The 15,254-nt window shown below is 45.4% G+C and overlaps 1 protein-coding gene across 1 annotated transcript in view; it reads right to left on the bottom strand.

The window, feature by feature from the left end:
* MXRA5 (matrix remodeling associated 5) overlaps positions 1-7,713 on the bottom strand; it is a 37,736-nt gene extending 30,023 nt beyond the window's left edge. The window contains exons 1-2 of the mRNA XM_032267773.1: positions 7,582-7,713; positions 5,014-5,229 (exon numbers count right to left, since the gene is read on the bottom strand). Of these exons, the coding sequence (XP_032123664.1) occupies positions 5,014-5,201 (188 nt within the window). The 5' untranslated portion in view covers positions 5,202-5,229; positions 7,582-7,713. The remainder of the gene's footprint in view (positions 1-5,013; positions 5,230-7,581) is intronic.
* Positions 7,714-15,254: the final 7,541 nt, after the last annotated feature.

Below are 15,254 nucleotides of genomic sequence, written 5' to 3'. Positions count from 1 at the left end.
AGTCCTAAACATCAAGATTGCAGAAATTTGGAAACCTTACCTTAGTATGTGCAACTTTGTCTGTCTATCTGTCTCTCTTTCTCTCTGTCTGTATCTACCTACCTACCTACCTACCTATCATCTATCAATCTATCTATAATCCTATCATCTATCAAGCATCTATCTGTTATCTATCATCTCTATATCAACCATACATCTATTCATCCATCATATCTATTTATCATCTATCTATGTATCTATAGCTACTTCATCTATCTATCATCCTATCATCTACCTACCAATATACCTACCTTTCATTTATCTCCATCATCTATCAGTCTATCATCCTATAATTCTATCAACTATCCATTACCTATCTATCTATCATGTATCTATTCATCCATCACATCTATCTATTTATCTATTTATCATCTATTATGTTTTCATCCATGGCATCTATCTATCTAATATTTATGTATCATCACAGAAGATTTCCAAATGTAGTTAGAGAAAGAGCAGGCATTGCTGAGTGGTGGGAGTGAAAATGAGGACAAACTTGGGGAAAGGACTTCTGCTTGGAGGGGAGCAAGTGGGTGGATTCTGTCATTTGCTGGATGGCAAAGGCTGGGAGAGACACGTGTTGGGGAAAGAATTCAAAGCTGTATTTTCCATGGGATGTTTGAGAATTTCGTGAGAATCTAAGGGGAGAATAGGGCTCAAGACCAAGTTGGAGACCCACAATGAACATTCAGGGGAGACTGGTCAACTGACCAATGGAATAGAGCCCTGGGGGTAAATAACATCACCTGAACAGAGCCCAGAAGAAGGAGGTAGATCTTCAGTCAGAGGAGATAGGGTTCTGAGGGTCAGTCTCTGAAATGGGTCAGAAACGGCTGGATGTTCCTCAGCACATTTTACTTCAAGGGTGTGTTATATTCTCCTTCCATAGTTGTGGTCACCAAAAAGGTCTCCAGATGTCACCAAATGTTCTCCAGGAGCAAACTTATCTGTTACTGACAACTACTGTCATAGATAGATGATAGATAGATACATAGGCAGATAGATAGATAGATAGATAGATAGATAGATAGATAGATTAGATGGGCAGATATAGATAGTGCATGGGTACATAGATAATATATTGGTAGATAGATTGATAGATAATAGAGATAGATGATAGGTACATAGATGATAGAATGGATAGATAACAGATTGATTGATAGAGATGATAGGTAGATAAATAGATTATTGATAAATAGATGACAGAATAGATAGGTAGATTGATTAATAGATGATAGATCAATAGATGATGATAGAGATAGATGATAGGTGATAGGCAGACAAATGATACATAGATAGATCGATAGATAGATGATTGGTAGAGAGATAGATTGATGATAGAGATAGATGATAGGTAGGTAGACAGGTAATAGGTAGACACATGATAGATAGATAGAGAGAGAGAGAGAGAGAGAGAGAGAGAGATGATAGATAGATAGATAATAGAGATAGGTAGAGAGATAGATTGGTTGATTTATGATAGTAATAGACGATAGGTATGTACATAGATGATAGGCAGATAGATGGATAGATATTGAGAAAAGCAGACAGAGTGGCTCAAACGAAAGCCATGGCTAGCTGAATGTCAAACTTAACCTTAGAATTTTGGTGACAACTATCAAGGTGGAGAAGAAGGGAAAACAGGAACAAAGGATCAATACTGGGTGATTTCCCTTCACATCTCAATAAATCCCCCTGTTCGGGAAGGCACTCAAAGTCTGGGATGGGCTCCACATCAGCTCAGAAACCTGTCTGAGTCTGTCATCTTCCCCCTGCTTGTTTTTAAGGGGCATTAGAGAGCTTGCAGACGCAGATGCCAAGGGTGCCAGATGTCAGAATGGGGCGGATATTCTGGGGCAGAAGCCCAGGGAATCACTGGAGTATCCCCTCTCAGAAGATTTTTGCATCCTTCTAAATATCAGCAGAGAGTCTAGGAAATTAGCACAACACTCAGAAAACAGAATCTAACTGAAGACTGGGATGACCTTGCATAAAGTGCAGTTGTGTGGCTTATTAGTCCCTGGGTTTATATTCCAGACTATCTTCATTACCTATTGATTGGCAATCACTGAATATATAACCAACTCTGTGAAATGTTTATGGCAGAAAATATTTGCAGAATTATGTCATAGGTTCCCGTTAGTATCACAAGGCAGAACTTAAAATAAAATAGGCAAGTATGGCATTGTTGAAGTCGCAGAAAGACATCATCAAAACCACTTGTTTAATCGAGGGAAAAAATATTTAAGAGTCTGAAACCCTATCTCTAGGTGGATACTATGCTGTTGGTTCCTGAAAAAAAATATTTGGAAAGCAATTTTCAGAAATGCTTTTAGTTTGTCCAAGCAGGAAACAACAGTGCTGACAGAGAACCCTAAAAACAGCTGTGTGGGAATAGAAGGTTCCATTAGCACTTGGCCAACAATTTCTCATTCCTTGAGAGTCTTATATTCCCTCCAGACTGCTAAAACACAAATCAATCCCTGAGTTTTATCTGTTAGACATTGCCTTTGCTTCAGTATTTTTCCCCAACAAAATGCAAGGTGCCAGACTCATTACTTAATTTGAGATTGATTTTTCTGAAACAATGTTATTACGATATTATTAGTGACTTTTCAAATGGTATATTAATTCATGTTACAAATTAAACCAGATGGAAGTAATAGATGTTGATGCAGTGAAGTGATTCTCTGGAGTTTTTTAATTTTTCTTTTCTTTTTATTACCACAAACTGCCTCTAGAGATTACTGGCATCAGTAGGAAAAAGAATCATTAACATGTTAGTATCTCTGTTTTATTCCCACGTTAAAGCCTTTAGGGCACTAAAATTCATTCTTTATTGTGAGTTGTTTAAAATGAAACCATCAGAAATGGTGTTGTAATTTAGGGGTTAGTTATGTTTTGCACTTACAAAGTACTTCAGTTTAAAAATAAATGGGAAGAAAAGCATCCCAGAAACTGTAAATGAGATGCAAACAGCTTCAGAAGTAATAGTCTTATTGGTGCTGTAAGTCTCAAGCCATTAAACAAGTCATATTCTCTTTGGGGAGGGTGCATGCAGAGACTGTCACCACCCTCATTTCCAGCCTGACATCCCCCTTCCCAACACACAACACACACACACAAACCTGCTGTGCACCAAGCACCTCAAAAAAACGTATTCTGCATCAGCCCCATGCTTTTCAGAGGGCTCCACCAAGGCCTGGCTGATGGTACCCCAAGCTTGGGACCTGCCAAGGTGCTGGGTTTGAGAGATGAGGTGGCTAATCCCAGCAAGTGGGACCATGTCTTAAAATGGTTCACATACAAAAAACAATTCCTAGACAGGGCCATTTTGTACACCAAGGGTAGAAGAAAAAGAACTTATTGTTAAAGCTCCACTTTCTGTTCTGCAATATCACATGTGCCATCCCCCAGGATTCAAATGGGCTTCAGCGGATACAGAACCAACCCAAATGCCCATCAGTGATAGACTGGATAAAGAAAATGTGGTACATATACACCATGGAATACTATGCAGCCATAAAAAGGAATGAGATCTTGTCCTTTGCATGGATGAAGCTGGAAGCCATCATCCTCAGCGAACTAACGCAAGAACAGAAAACCAAACACCACATGTTCTCACTCAAGTGGGAGTTGAACAATGAGAACACATGGACCCAGGGAGGAGAACAACACACACCAGGGCCTGTTGCGGGGTGAGGGGCGAGGAGAGGGAACTTAGAGGATGGCTCAACAGATGCAGCAAACCACCATGGCACGCATATATTTATGTAACAAATCTGCACATTCTGCACATGTATCTTGGAACTTAAAGTAAAATTTTTTTAAAAAAATAAATAATAAATAAGTAAATAAAACAAATGGGCTTTAGCACCTCTTTCCTTTTTCTTATGCCCATTACACAAGATTGTAAAAAGGGAAGCTGGCTTATGTATTACCATTCCCTCCTCTGGCTATGCCAAGCTGTTTTCCCCAATGAGCTATCATCGTTGTGGTTGGAGGTTCAGATGGTCAACTCATAAAGTCTACTAGCATTTCATTGAGAAATCTGTTTAATGGTCTGTTGCCATGGGTTAGGGAAATTTTCATCTTATTATCTCAACATTTCATTCTCTTCCTCTACCACTGTCAATAGAGGAGAGTTTGTTTTTTAACTTTGTTCTAAAAGATGCCCAAGTACATTTACATTTATTTTTCATTGACTCAAATCTGGCCATTTTATTTTTACCAAAACATCTCCATGGTGGATACTTCTCAAACACTAATTTAATCAGTTGTTCTGTGGATAGATGCCAGAAAGTAGCTAATACATTTTGTTGAAGAACTCCAAATCATTGCTATTAAAATTGCAGTTGAGTACTTGTAGTTCATAGCAGCTAACACTTATGTCCCCAAAACATTGTGTGTATAAAATGAAACCAATATATTAAAATTCTATCTGGCATGCCATGCCAAAATATGTTTTTAAAAAGATGCTGATATATTTAATAGGCAAAATCTGCAGGAACTCTTTTATTGCCTCAAAGTCACAACTCTGTCATCTACATGACTTATAAAATGGCACAGATGTTCTGCTTATTGTTTTTATTATTCTCAAATTGTTGCTGAAGTCTATGTAAATCATCTTCATATGTTAGAGTGTGTGTCTCATGCATTCACCTCTACAATGTATTAAATAAATGCTGTCAAGGGAATTTCTCAACAAACTCTAAAGTTGTTCATGCTGTTTGTTAATAGACCTTACAGCAGTGGCAGCTGATGGATATATTCAGGCAATTATACAAAAAGCTGCGTTAGCAGAGCTAAAACTTTTCCCCTCTATTTTGCCCATCTGCAGCTGCAGAATTCTCAACAGAGCCACACAGAGGAAATGCACATATGAAGTTAAGTAAATGCACATACACACATGCAAAACCAGATCAAGACGCACGCACTGACATTGAGATGTTTCAGGAAGAAGGTGGTACAAACCCCAGATTGATTCTTTCCACGTGTTTAGCAATGCCAGCGGGCACGGAAGCCAGGGAACGGAACGTGCAGTGGACCTCGCTGGGGACGTAGCAGGCACAAGGATGCGGGCAGGCCAGCGCCGCTCCCGAATGGCCCCAAAGCAGGATCAGCACCACGGAGAGGGCCCCCCAGTGCGCCCGCGTGGGCATCTTGTCGGGGTGCCTGATCCTCGGATACCTGGGGTAGAACAACGACACGAGATGTGCTTATTCACAGGTAGCACCGACTTACTGTGGGCAATTTTTAAATTTGAATTGTGCATCATGGTTTCAAGCTTCCCAGGATTTCACACGATGTGTTGTAGTGACTCTTAAACCATGGGAACTGAGAAAGACGAAACACGGTTTTTTTCTAAACTTTTCACCATTCACTTTAATCATGACTATAGAATATAGCCTTGATTCTTGACTTGGAAGTCTGTCCTGCACTCTATAATTGTGGGAATGAAATAGAGAGAGGGATGGGGAGAGAGAGAGAGAGTGAGAGAGAGAGGAACAAGAAAAGAGAAGTTTACATTTACGTTTCCATAATAAAAGAAATAATAAAATGTGTTTCTTCCTCCGACGACGAGACTGAGATATTATATATTGTATATATTTGAATTTAAAACTTTCCAAGAAAAGTGTTTATTCTTATTTTTTCCTTTAATTATATTTCTCAACCCTTTAATTCTAGCTTCTTGAAGAGCTTAAAGAGGTATTCGCTAGAAGGAGATTCATCCTGTCATTTCAGGGTTTATTTACTATCCTTACTATTATTATACTTTTTTGTCTTGGAAAAGGCAGGGAGTTTTTTTATAATACAGAGTTGCTGTTAATCGGGGAGGAAGTTTGGGGGGACCTCTGATCATTCAATAACAGGACGGGACTGCTTATGAAATATATTCAGGCAAACAGAAAAAAAATGAAGTCACTTAAAAAATGGAAAAGTCCGGGTAAATGCTAGATTGCATCAGCTACTTCATTTAGAATGGCGGTGATCATTTTCTTAGTGCCCTGGAAATGCCTGTGTCATGTAACATTTTTCTCATCTCTTGGAGTTCACTTAAAAACAGTGACACACATGGAAAGTTAATAGGGATACATAACAAACGCGCGCCTGCCCATTCGCCCAGGTTCTGAACGATCGCGAACTTCTGATTACAAATTCTAAAATCCTTCCTGTAAGAAAGGAGTATCCCACACCTGTAGCTTTCCCTGCCTTTAAGTGACCTAGAAAAGGTGATTCTCTTAAGCCCATGGGAGCATCTCCCAGCAGCTGCCCATAAAGAACTGATGGTGCACAGGTAGCTCTGCAAAAAAGCAAGTCCGGGCTCCGCCTCTGGGCGCTGGAACAAACCGGCTCTTGCAGTTCTGCAAAAGTCCTCGGAGTTTCCTCTCTCGCCAGAGCCGGGACTTTCCCCGCCCCTGCCTGAGCGCCCGACCTCCGCGCTGGGCTGGTTCCAAGGGCAGCCGCGCCAGTCCCCAGCGTCCTGTGTCTGCGGGCGGACCTGGCCCGGGCGTTCCAGCGGAGTCCTCAGTCCCGGCTTCCTGTCCGGCCTCCCACCCAGGCACCAAGCTCCCAGGAGACCCAGGAAACTCGCCCCCAGACAACCCTAATCCTGGGGACGCGGGGTCGGGTCTCTCCGCGGCGGAGAAAGCGGCCCAGCGCCAGCTAGGCCGCCGGAGACAATCTGCGGACCCCTCCGGGAAGCGCGGGTGGGGGCCTGAGGCCGTCTGCTTTCTTCTTGGCCCAGGACGGACAACCTGGAGTGGTCAGGCCGGGAGGCCCTGCGCCCTGGCCGGCTTCCAGAGTCCGATGGGTCGCGTCGAGCTGGCTGCGGGGTGAATTACGCGCTTTCCCGGAAAGCGGCTGGGGTGGCCCCGTGAGTCCCTGCCGCTGGGGACTGGGATATCAAACCCCTTCTATCTGCGGTGATGACTTAACCGGTTTGTTTTTTTTTTCTTTTTTTTTTTTTTTTGCAGGTCTCAGATCACTCTGGGAGTTGGGTTGTCCCCCTTCCAGGGAAAGCCTGGATTAGAGGAGGAGGAAAGAGGTGGGGAAGGAGGGGAGCGGGGAGAAAGAGAGGAGGGAGAGGAGACTTGAAGTAGCCACAGCCTGAGCAACTGGGAAAGAGGCCCCTCAAGTGTCCTTTCCCCCACCGATTACAAGAGCAGAGTAGGCTTAGGAATTCCGTTGGCAGCATTCTAGACACGAGGGATGGAGGGGTTGAAGGTCGCCAGCGAGAGCGAAGGAAGGGGAGCGGGCTGGGGACAGGAAGGCAAGGCGGCATGGGATGTCTGGGCTTAATTAGACCTATTCAGTGCATCCACCTTCAAGACCCAGCTCTCCTCCCTAACTGATCCTTAGCTACTTAAAATCGCAGGAATTCAGGTATTCTATTTCTTAGCTACTTCGAACAGTGCTGGGGAACAGTGCAATCTGCCTGCAGGCCCTTTACCCCCAGTTTTTCCCTTGGGTGTCTCTCCCTTCACCCCCTGCAGGCAGACACAGTAGCCCTCGGGCGCCTTAGCCACCCTCGGTCCTCACCTGTCCTTGGGAAGCCGCCGCACACGGGATCGGTGCGCCCGGATGATCCACCGAGACTGGGCGCGCGAGTCACGGCCGGGAGTCCGCCGGGACCATGCCCTTCCCGGGGCCGGGGGCGAGGCAGCTCGGCTTCCCAGCGCGGCACAGCGAGCCGGCGCCCTTTTATTCCCGGCGCCGCGAGGCTTCCCCAAGTCCACGCCTCGGCACACCCCCACCCTGCCCCACCCCGGGGAGACGGGGCGCGGGCCGGAGCCCAGGGACCCTGGCCGCGCCGCTCAGCGCTCAGCCTTCCTCTCGCGTCTTCATCGCGCCTGGGCCCGGGTGGGCATGCCTCGCCCACTCCTGCTGCAAGAACCGCAAGGGCTCGGGGAAGGGGTGCTCTTTGTCAGAGAGAAGTCCAGGGACCCGGGAGGGAAGGGCGAGATGCCGGGAGCGCGGTGGGAGCCGCACAGAGTCCGTGCTTGGAGAGCGCCTAAGCAGCGCTGGAAAGGTTTCCGTTCCTTTCAGGGGAGAGAGAAGGGGCAGGCTGTGCGCTTCTCCGGGCCAGGCGGCGTTTTCTCTGGCAGCTCTTCCCAGCCCGTGTGCAGGCAGGAGCGGGCTGGCCCCGCCGGCATCCAGCGAGCTGCAGGCCTGGGTGCAACATGAGAGCCGCCGCCACGCCCTCCCGCCACTCCAGGACTCCCCGGCGCCCGCCTTCCTCCCCCTGCCAGAAAGTTCCTGCCAGAAAGGTGGAACGGGCTCCCCTCCGGCGTGGGGAGTCTTCCAGGGGCAGGGCGCGGGCTGGGAAGTTCGGAGAGTCTGACGGTATTGGCTGGGGTGGGAGTGGGGGTGAGGGGTGGGGGGTGGGGGGTGGGGGGGAGGGAAGCGACCTGGGGACAAGGCAAAAAGGAGAGAGTGCGGAGGGGAGGTAGTATTCCAGGAGGCAGAGGAGGAGGAGGAGGCTGTCTGGCTTCCTGGAGAAGTCAGACCTTGGAATGGTGGGGAGAGGTCAGGCGAGGATCTTCACTCAGCACAGCCCACCTGGGGCAAAATATGGAGCTCAGAAGGGTGTGCAGGGCCTGGAAAGGCACCTTGGCACCAGCTTGTTGCAGGGTGCATCCACGACTGCTTTCCGCCCCTCCTCTGGTGAGCCGCATTCCTCTTCCGGAACCAGCATTTTGACCTCATGTCCTCAGGGCCAGTGTTTGCCTGTTGTGTTCTTTGATCTACAAAAGACCTCTGTGAGTATTAAAAACAATTATTTTTCAAACCCAATGGTACCATTTCCTTGTACAACCAATCCTGCCTGCCGAGATGCCCTGGGGGCACGCTGATGCCCGGCGGCTTTTATTTATTTATTTGACATGGTATCTCACTCTGTTGCTGGAGAAGCGCACAGAAGGCTGGAGTACAGTGGTGCAATCTCGACTCACTGTAACCTGCGCCTCCGAGGCTCAAGCGACTCTCCCACCTCAGTCCCCCATGTAGCTGGGACTACAGGAGTGCACCACCACGCCCGGCTAGTTTTTGTACTTTTTTTTTTTTTGTACAGACAGGGTCTCACTATATTGCTCAGGCTGGACTGGAACTCCTCAAGTAAGTGATCCACCCACCTCGGCCTCCCAGAGTGCTGGGATTACAGGCGTGAGCCACCGCACCCAGCAGGCATACAATTTTTAAAAGGCAATGCCTGGAGAAAGTATAATTGAGAAGTGCCTGTGCTTTAGATTCAGATGCCCTGCCCTGCATCCAGCACTTTGTCAGGGGCTGTCAGGAGGAAGGAAATAATAAGATTAAGAAATAAAATGCTTTCCCTGCCAGGAGCGTGGGCCATCTTAGTTCCTCATAAGAAACACAGCCTCTGGGAATTCCTCACCACCTGCGGTGGCTTCCACAGAGTTGATAGTCAGGGAACAGGGGTTCATACCTAAGAATTCATTCCTTCTCTAGCTGTAGTGTTCAGTGTGTGTTGACATAGTTCCAGGGATTAGTCAAATAATGCCCTTAGGCAGCCTCTTTCTGGGCATGCCCCAAAGCCATTGATTAAATTACAAAACAAAACAAAAAACGACTGTCTCCTCAACATCACTTACCTTGTCTGCTAAAATAGAAACTCAGACCATCCTTGCCTTCTGCCTCTCCTTCATGTCTTCCTTGTAGCAACTGGTTGCCAAGTTTAGATCCTGATGCTTAAGAATCTCTGGGCCCAGTGTGCTCTTCTTTCTGCCCTGTCACTGCCGTTGCATGAGTATGTCTTAGATTTTGACAGCTTCTTCCTGCACCAACTCCTTCTTCATTCATCCCTTCCAGCGTGTCACTGAGACTTACAGGGCTGCTATCATCTTCAAAGGCAAGGCTGAAGTTTTCCATAGGTGGCCTGTGCCACGCCCTGTGCTTCCCAGCCTGTCTCTGGGATCTTCCTTTTCCTGGCACATCCCTAATTTTTGCTGGTGGTGGTGGTTCATGTCGCTGCTTTAACAAACGTCTCCTCAATCTCCACTGTGTAGCATTTCCTTACCTCCATGCCCATTGCTAATGTGGGCTTTTCCTGAGTTGTGGGCAGTCCCTCACCTTTTTATGCCATCATAGCCCCTTGACACCTGGAGTATAGGACAAAGCTTGGCATACCCTAGGTGTTCGAATGAATGAATGAAGGCGTACATGACTGAAGTTGAATTCTATTAAGAAATGTCTAGATTTGCCCAGGCACAGTGGCTCGTGCCTATAATCCCAGCACTTTGGGAGGCCGAGGCAGGAGGATTGCTTGAGGCCAGGAGTTTGAGACCAGCCAGGGCAACATGGCAAAATCTTATCTCTACAAAAAAAAAAATACAAAAATTAGCCAGGCATGGTGGCATATGCCTGCAGTTCTAGCTATTTAGTGGGGGCTGACATGGGAGAATCACTTGAGCCTGAGAGGCAAAGTTTGCAGTGAGCCAAGGTCGCACCACTGCACTCCAGCCAGGGTGACAGAGCAAGACCCTGCCTCAAAAAAAAAAAAAAAGCCTGGATTTCCCTGCAGCAAGGAAATCTGTTTATACTAGTTTATCCAGAGGGATTCTTACTGGCACACTTAATAGATAACATCTATTAATACCTCTACATACTTGTGCTGCCTGGACAATCTGCACCCAAAAAATGGCTTATCAAAGTGTGGCTAAAGGTACAGGTTTACTGAAATCAGATGGGTAACTCAAACATAATGGTTTTAATTCCTTACAAGTGTGAAGTAAGTAAAATGTCAAGTCAACTAATTCAATTCTGCTTTGAAAATTTCGTGCATGGGATGAGGGGGAGTGAGCAGTGGAAAGAAACTGCTGAATGGGTGCAGGGTTTTCGCAACAAAAACGTTTTGGAACTATATGCAGATGACGGTTGCACATTGAGAATGTACGAAATGCCATTCCATGGTTACTTTAAGATTGTTTACTTCACCATGTGAATTTCACCTCAAGTTTTTTTAATTACACACATACTAATAAAAAGAAACACCTAGATTAGAAAAGTCTCAGGACGTCATTTGTACAATAAATCCACAAATAAAGGATTATGGAATCTCGTCGTTCAGTCCTTTTTTAAAACAAAATGCGTATTTTGCTGCATTTAGTCTTTTTTGTTTTGACGTTTGTCCTGCTAACGTTGCCTGCTTGCTTAGTGCTGTGTTCCTAGAGCAGGGTCCATGTTTTATTAATTGTTGAATCCCTTGAAGCACCGAGAGAGATCCTTAAATACAGGAGGTTTGGAGTACATGTCGGTTAAATTAAATTCATCTGTTTGCTAATCCATGTGGAGGGTGAGGAGAATGATCAGATGAAGGGCAGGAGCTTCCTTCTGTAGCTCCAATGTAGTCCTTGGAGCTACAGAATGTACTTCATGCAAAAGAATAATACTGAGCTCAGTGGTTAACAAAAGGCGGGAGCCTTCCTAGTAGCCAAATGCCATGGAACCTGACAGATTGCAGCTTGTTGCTGGGTGCACCAGTGACTTTTACCAGCCACTGCTCTTCACTGTTCCTCTGGTTAGCAGCATTTCTCTTCCTGAACCAGCTTTTTGACATGTCCTTATCATCAGTGTTTGCCTGCTTTGTCTTTGATCTACAAAAGACATCTGTGAATATATATATATAAAGATTTTTTTTTTACAAGCCTACTTGTACCATTTCCTTGTGCAACCAATCCTGTCTGCCAAGATGCCCCGGGAGCAGGCTGATGGCATGCCAATTTTAAAAAGTGAGACGTGGAAAAGACATGATTGAGAAGTGCCTGCTCTTCAAATTCAGTCCCCTAGACTCAATCCAAACAGGTTTGCTAGCTCACTTCCCATCACCCAACCCTGACCCTCCATCGAGATCCCCTTTCCTCTAGAAATGTGGAGATAAGGAAGTTTGCAGCCCAGGAGTCCCAGGAGGCCCTTACCGTGGGGAAGCCATCTCCTTCCGCCCCCATTGTAAGATCTGTAAAATCCACTTTTCTTGCAAGGCTGTGGGATATCCTTAACCAACAGCAGAGCAGTCGGCGATTGAGTCAGACAGACAGTAGAGCTCAAACCACCTCCTCCTCCTACTTGCTATTTCTTGGCCAGGAGGCCTAGAACACACTATTCTCCCTTCCTAAAACCAGATTTCTCAAGGGCACAGTAAGGGTAATTTTACCTCTTGGAGGTGTTGTAAAGACAGATTGCAGTGCTGTATAGAGAGAGCTGAACATACTACCTGCACCCCGCCTGTAGTTAATATTTATATATAGGATCCAGTGAACCTACAGTCATTTATTTCAACTTTATTGCTGTGTCTTTCATCTTTCTATCCAGCTTTTACCCCAAGGCAGGGTCTCTGGAGGTGCAGTGGCTGTTTTGTGTATGAACTGCAGTTCCTGAAGGTTCTGATTTCAATGTGAAAGTCTAATATTCTAAAGGACTCTGTGGATCACTATGTAATTTTCTTAACAGGGGTTGTAAAAGTAACTTTCTGAGTCACATGACTGCAAACCCCACTGCTTCCCAAACTCTGTAATCAGAAGGGCTGACCTAGTGAATACCCTTGGATGACTGGAGGGAAAAAAGAGTCTACACAGGAAATCTCTACTTCAAACTCACGGGCTTGCATAGCTCAGAAATCCCGGGGGCAGACTAATAGCTAGTGGGGTTGGATCTTTATTTGAGCAGAAACAGACTTTTAGGAATTTTCCATGGGAACTTGCCCTTATCTGTCTAGGGTAAACCTTAAATGGCAATGCAAGCTACTGGCCACCTCGATGAAAATGAGAGGGTATCAGTCAGTAGGAATCCCCTGTTCTGTTGCATGTACTAAAATGCTTCCAGATTTTCTCAACAGCATACTTTAAAATAGAGCAGCAGTGTGGAAAATAAGTAAATAAATACAAGGAACATGTCAGAGAAACCCTCTAGATCTCCTGAGCACAGTTGAGTTATCTCTGCAAATTAGGCTGGAGAAAATTCTGCTTAGCATGGTGCACATCCACCTACAGAGAAAATACATCTTGGAGAAGTGAACTAGCCTGACCTGGCTTGGGCAGACACGCTGATGGGGATTTCTGGGCAAGATGAAAGCTGCTTATCTGTCACTGTCTCTTACTGGGACCAGCAGCACCCAGAATGATGGAACTCACAGACACAGGCTTCTCTGCTCTGGGTCCCTAAAATTTCACTTGGTAGAAAACCAACTACAAGAAGATGAGATCATGGAAGGTTAGCCCTTTCCTCCCCCACCCAGACCACACAGGCCAGTGAATTACAGACAGGGAAAGGCAAGGAAATGTCAGCAATTATTAATGAATCCCTTCAAAGACCTCAATCCTGGATGGGTAATTCAGCAGAAACCAAGACCCATCTCACTTTTTTTTTCTTGAGATGGAGTCTCACCCTGTTGTCCAGGCTGGAGTGCAGTGATGCAATCTTGGCTCACTGCAACCTCTGCCTCCCGGGTTCAAGCCATTCTCCTGCCTCAGACTCCCGAGTAGCTAAGACTGCAGGTGCACACCACCACGCCCAACTAATTTTTGTATTTTTAGTGGAGACGGGGTTTCACCATATTGCCCATGCTGATCTTGAACTCCTGACCTCAGGTCAACCATCAGCCTCGCCCTCCCAAAGTGCTGGGATTACAGGTGTGAGCCACTACACTTGGCCCATCTCACTTTTCAAATAAAAATGGCACAGGGTCTCTCCTTCAACATGAAACTATTCATTTCAGAAAGATATTCTATAAATGATGAATACTCAGAATTCTCGAGTTAACACCAAGGGGGAGCCCTAATGAAAACTACAGACTTTGGGTGACTATGATGTCTCCATGTTGGTTCATCCATTGTAACAAACGTCTTATTCTGCTGAGAGATATTGATAATGGAAGAGGGTGTGTGTGTTGGGGGCGGGGGGAGGAACATACAAAAATTTCTGTGCCTTCTGCTAAATTTTGCAGCTTAGACTTCTCTAAAAATAAAGTCTAGTTTTAAAAATCTATATTTAAAGGGTCAAGACTCTTTCCTCCAATCTGTTTTGGCTTACATTTTTGCTGACTCGTCTTCTTTCAGACAAGCTGCCTCTTGGAATAAAAACTAAATGGCTTCTAGGGGATTCCACATGGAAGCTTTCCTAGGAGCTTGTGAGGAAGAAGGAAAGCATGTCACTGAAAGTAGTTCTGAGCGCTGAAGGCTGGCGGAGGCCTTGCCCTCCAGTGGCATGGTCTAGAAGTCTCCTAGGGCAGCAGTCCCTAACCTTTTTGGCACCAGGGACTGATTTCGTGGAAAACAGTTTTTCCATGGAGCAGTATGGGGATAGGGCATATGGTTTCAAGATGATTCAAGCACATGACATTTATTGTGGACTTTATTTCTATTATTATCCGATTGTAATATATAATGAAATAATTCTACAACTCACCATCACATAGAATCCATGGGAGCCCTGTGCTGCTTCTGCTGCAGCTAGCTGGTCCCATCTAGGGGTGATGGGAGACAGTGACAAATCGTCAGGCATTAGATTCTCATAAGAAGCCCCCAACCTAGATCCCTCATTGTGCAGTTCACAGTAGGGTTTCTGCTCCAATAAGAATCTAATGCTGCTGCTAATCTGCAGAAGGTGGAGCTCAGGCGGTGATGTAAGTGATGGGGAGCAGCTGTGAAAACCGATGAAGCTTCACTCACTGGGCTGCTGCTCACCTCCCGCTGTGCAACCTGGTTTCTAACAGGCTGGTAGCACTCCATGACCCATGGGGTTGCAAACCCCTATTCTAGGACATTCTTCTTACATGTGGATGGATTCCAAGACCCCTTTCACTTTTCAGAATAAAAATGGCAAATGACCTCTCCTTCAGCATGAAACTATCCATTTCAGAAAGATGTCCTATACATGATGAACACTCAAAATTCTATAGGACACCATGTGAAGTGCTTTCCTTTGTGGCAAGATGTCTCTATCATGAATTAAAAGAAGCGACCTTAGTTAACAGACCAGAGGTGACTCATGGAGCAAGTTTTAAGTTGTTCTTAAAATAGTGAAGAGGAAATCAGTCCTTGTGCACAGTGACCTTTGATTCCTGGCATAATCATGAGATTGAAATATACTGAGATTTACTTGATTATAAATACAGGTGTGTGTTTGTAAGTGGACATGCTTAGAGATTCACTAAAAAGCAAACTGAATTCAAAAAAGCACTAACGTATTTTATAGAAGTA

Source organism: Sapajus apella, unplaced genomic scaffold (assembly GCF_009761245.1).
Source record: "Sapajus apella isolate SASKATOON/1434 unplaced genomic scaffold, GSC_monkey_1.0 scaffold172, whole genome shotgun sequence".
NCBI classification, from domain to species: Eukaryota; Metazoa; Chordata; class Mammalia; order Primates; family Cebidae; genus Sapajus; species Sapajus apella.
The sequence above is the reverse complement of the archived record's forward strand: the minus strand, read 5'-3'. Positions and strand labels throughout refer to the sequence as shown.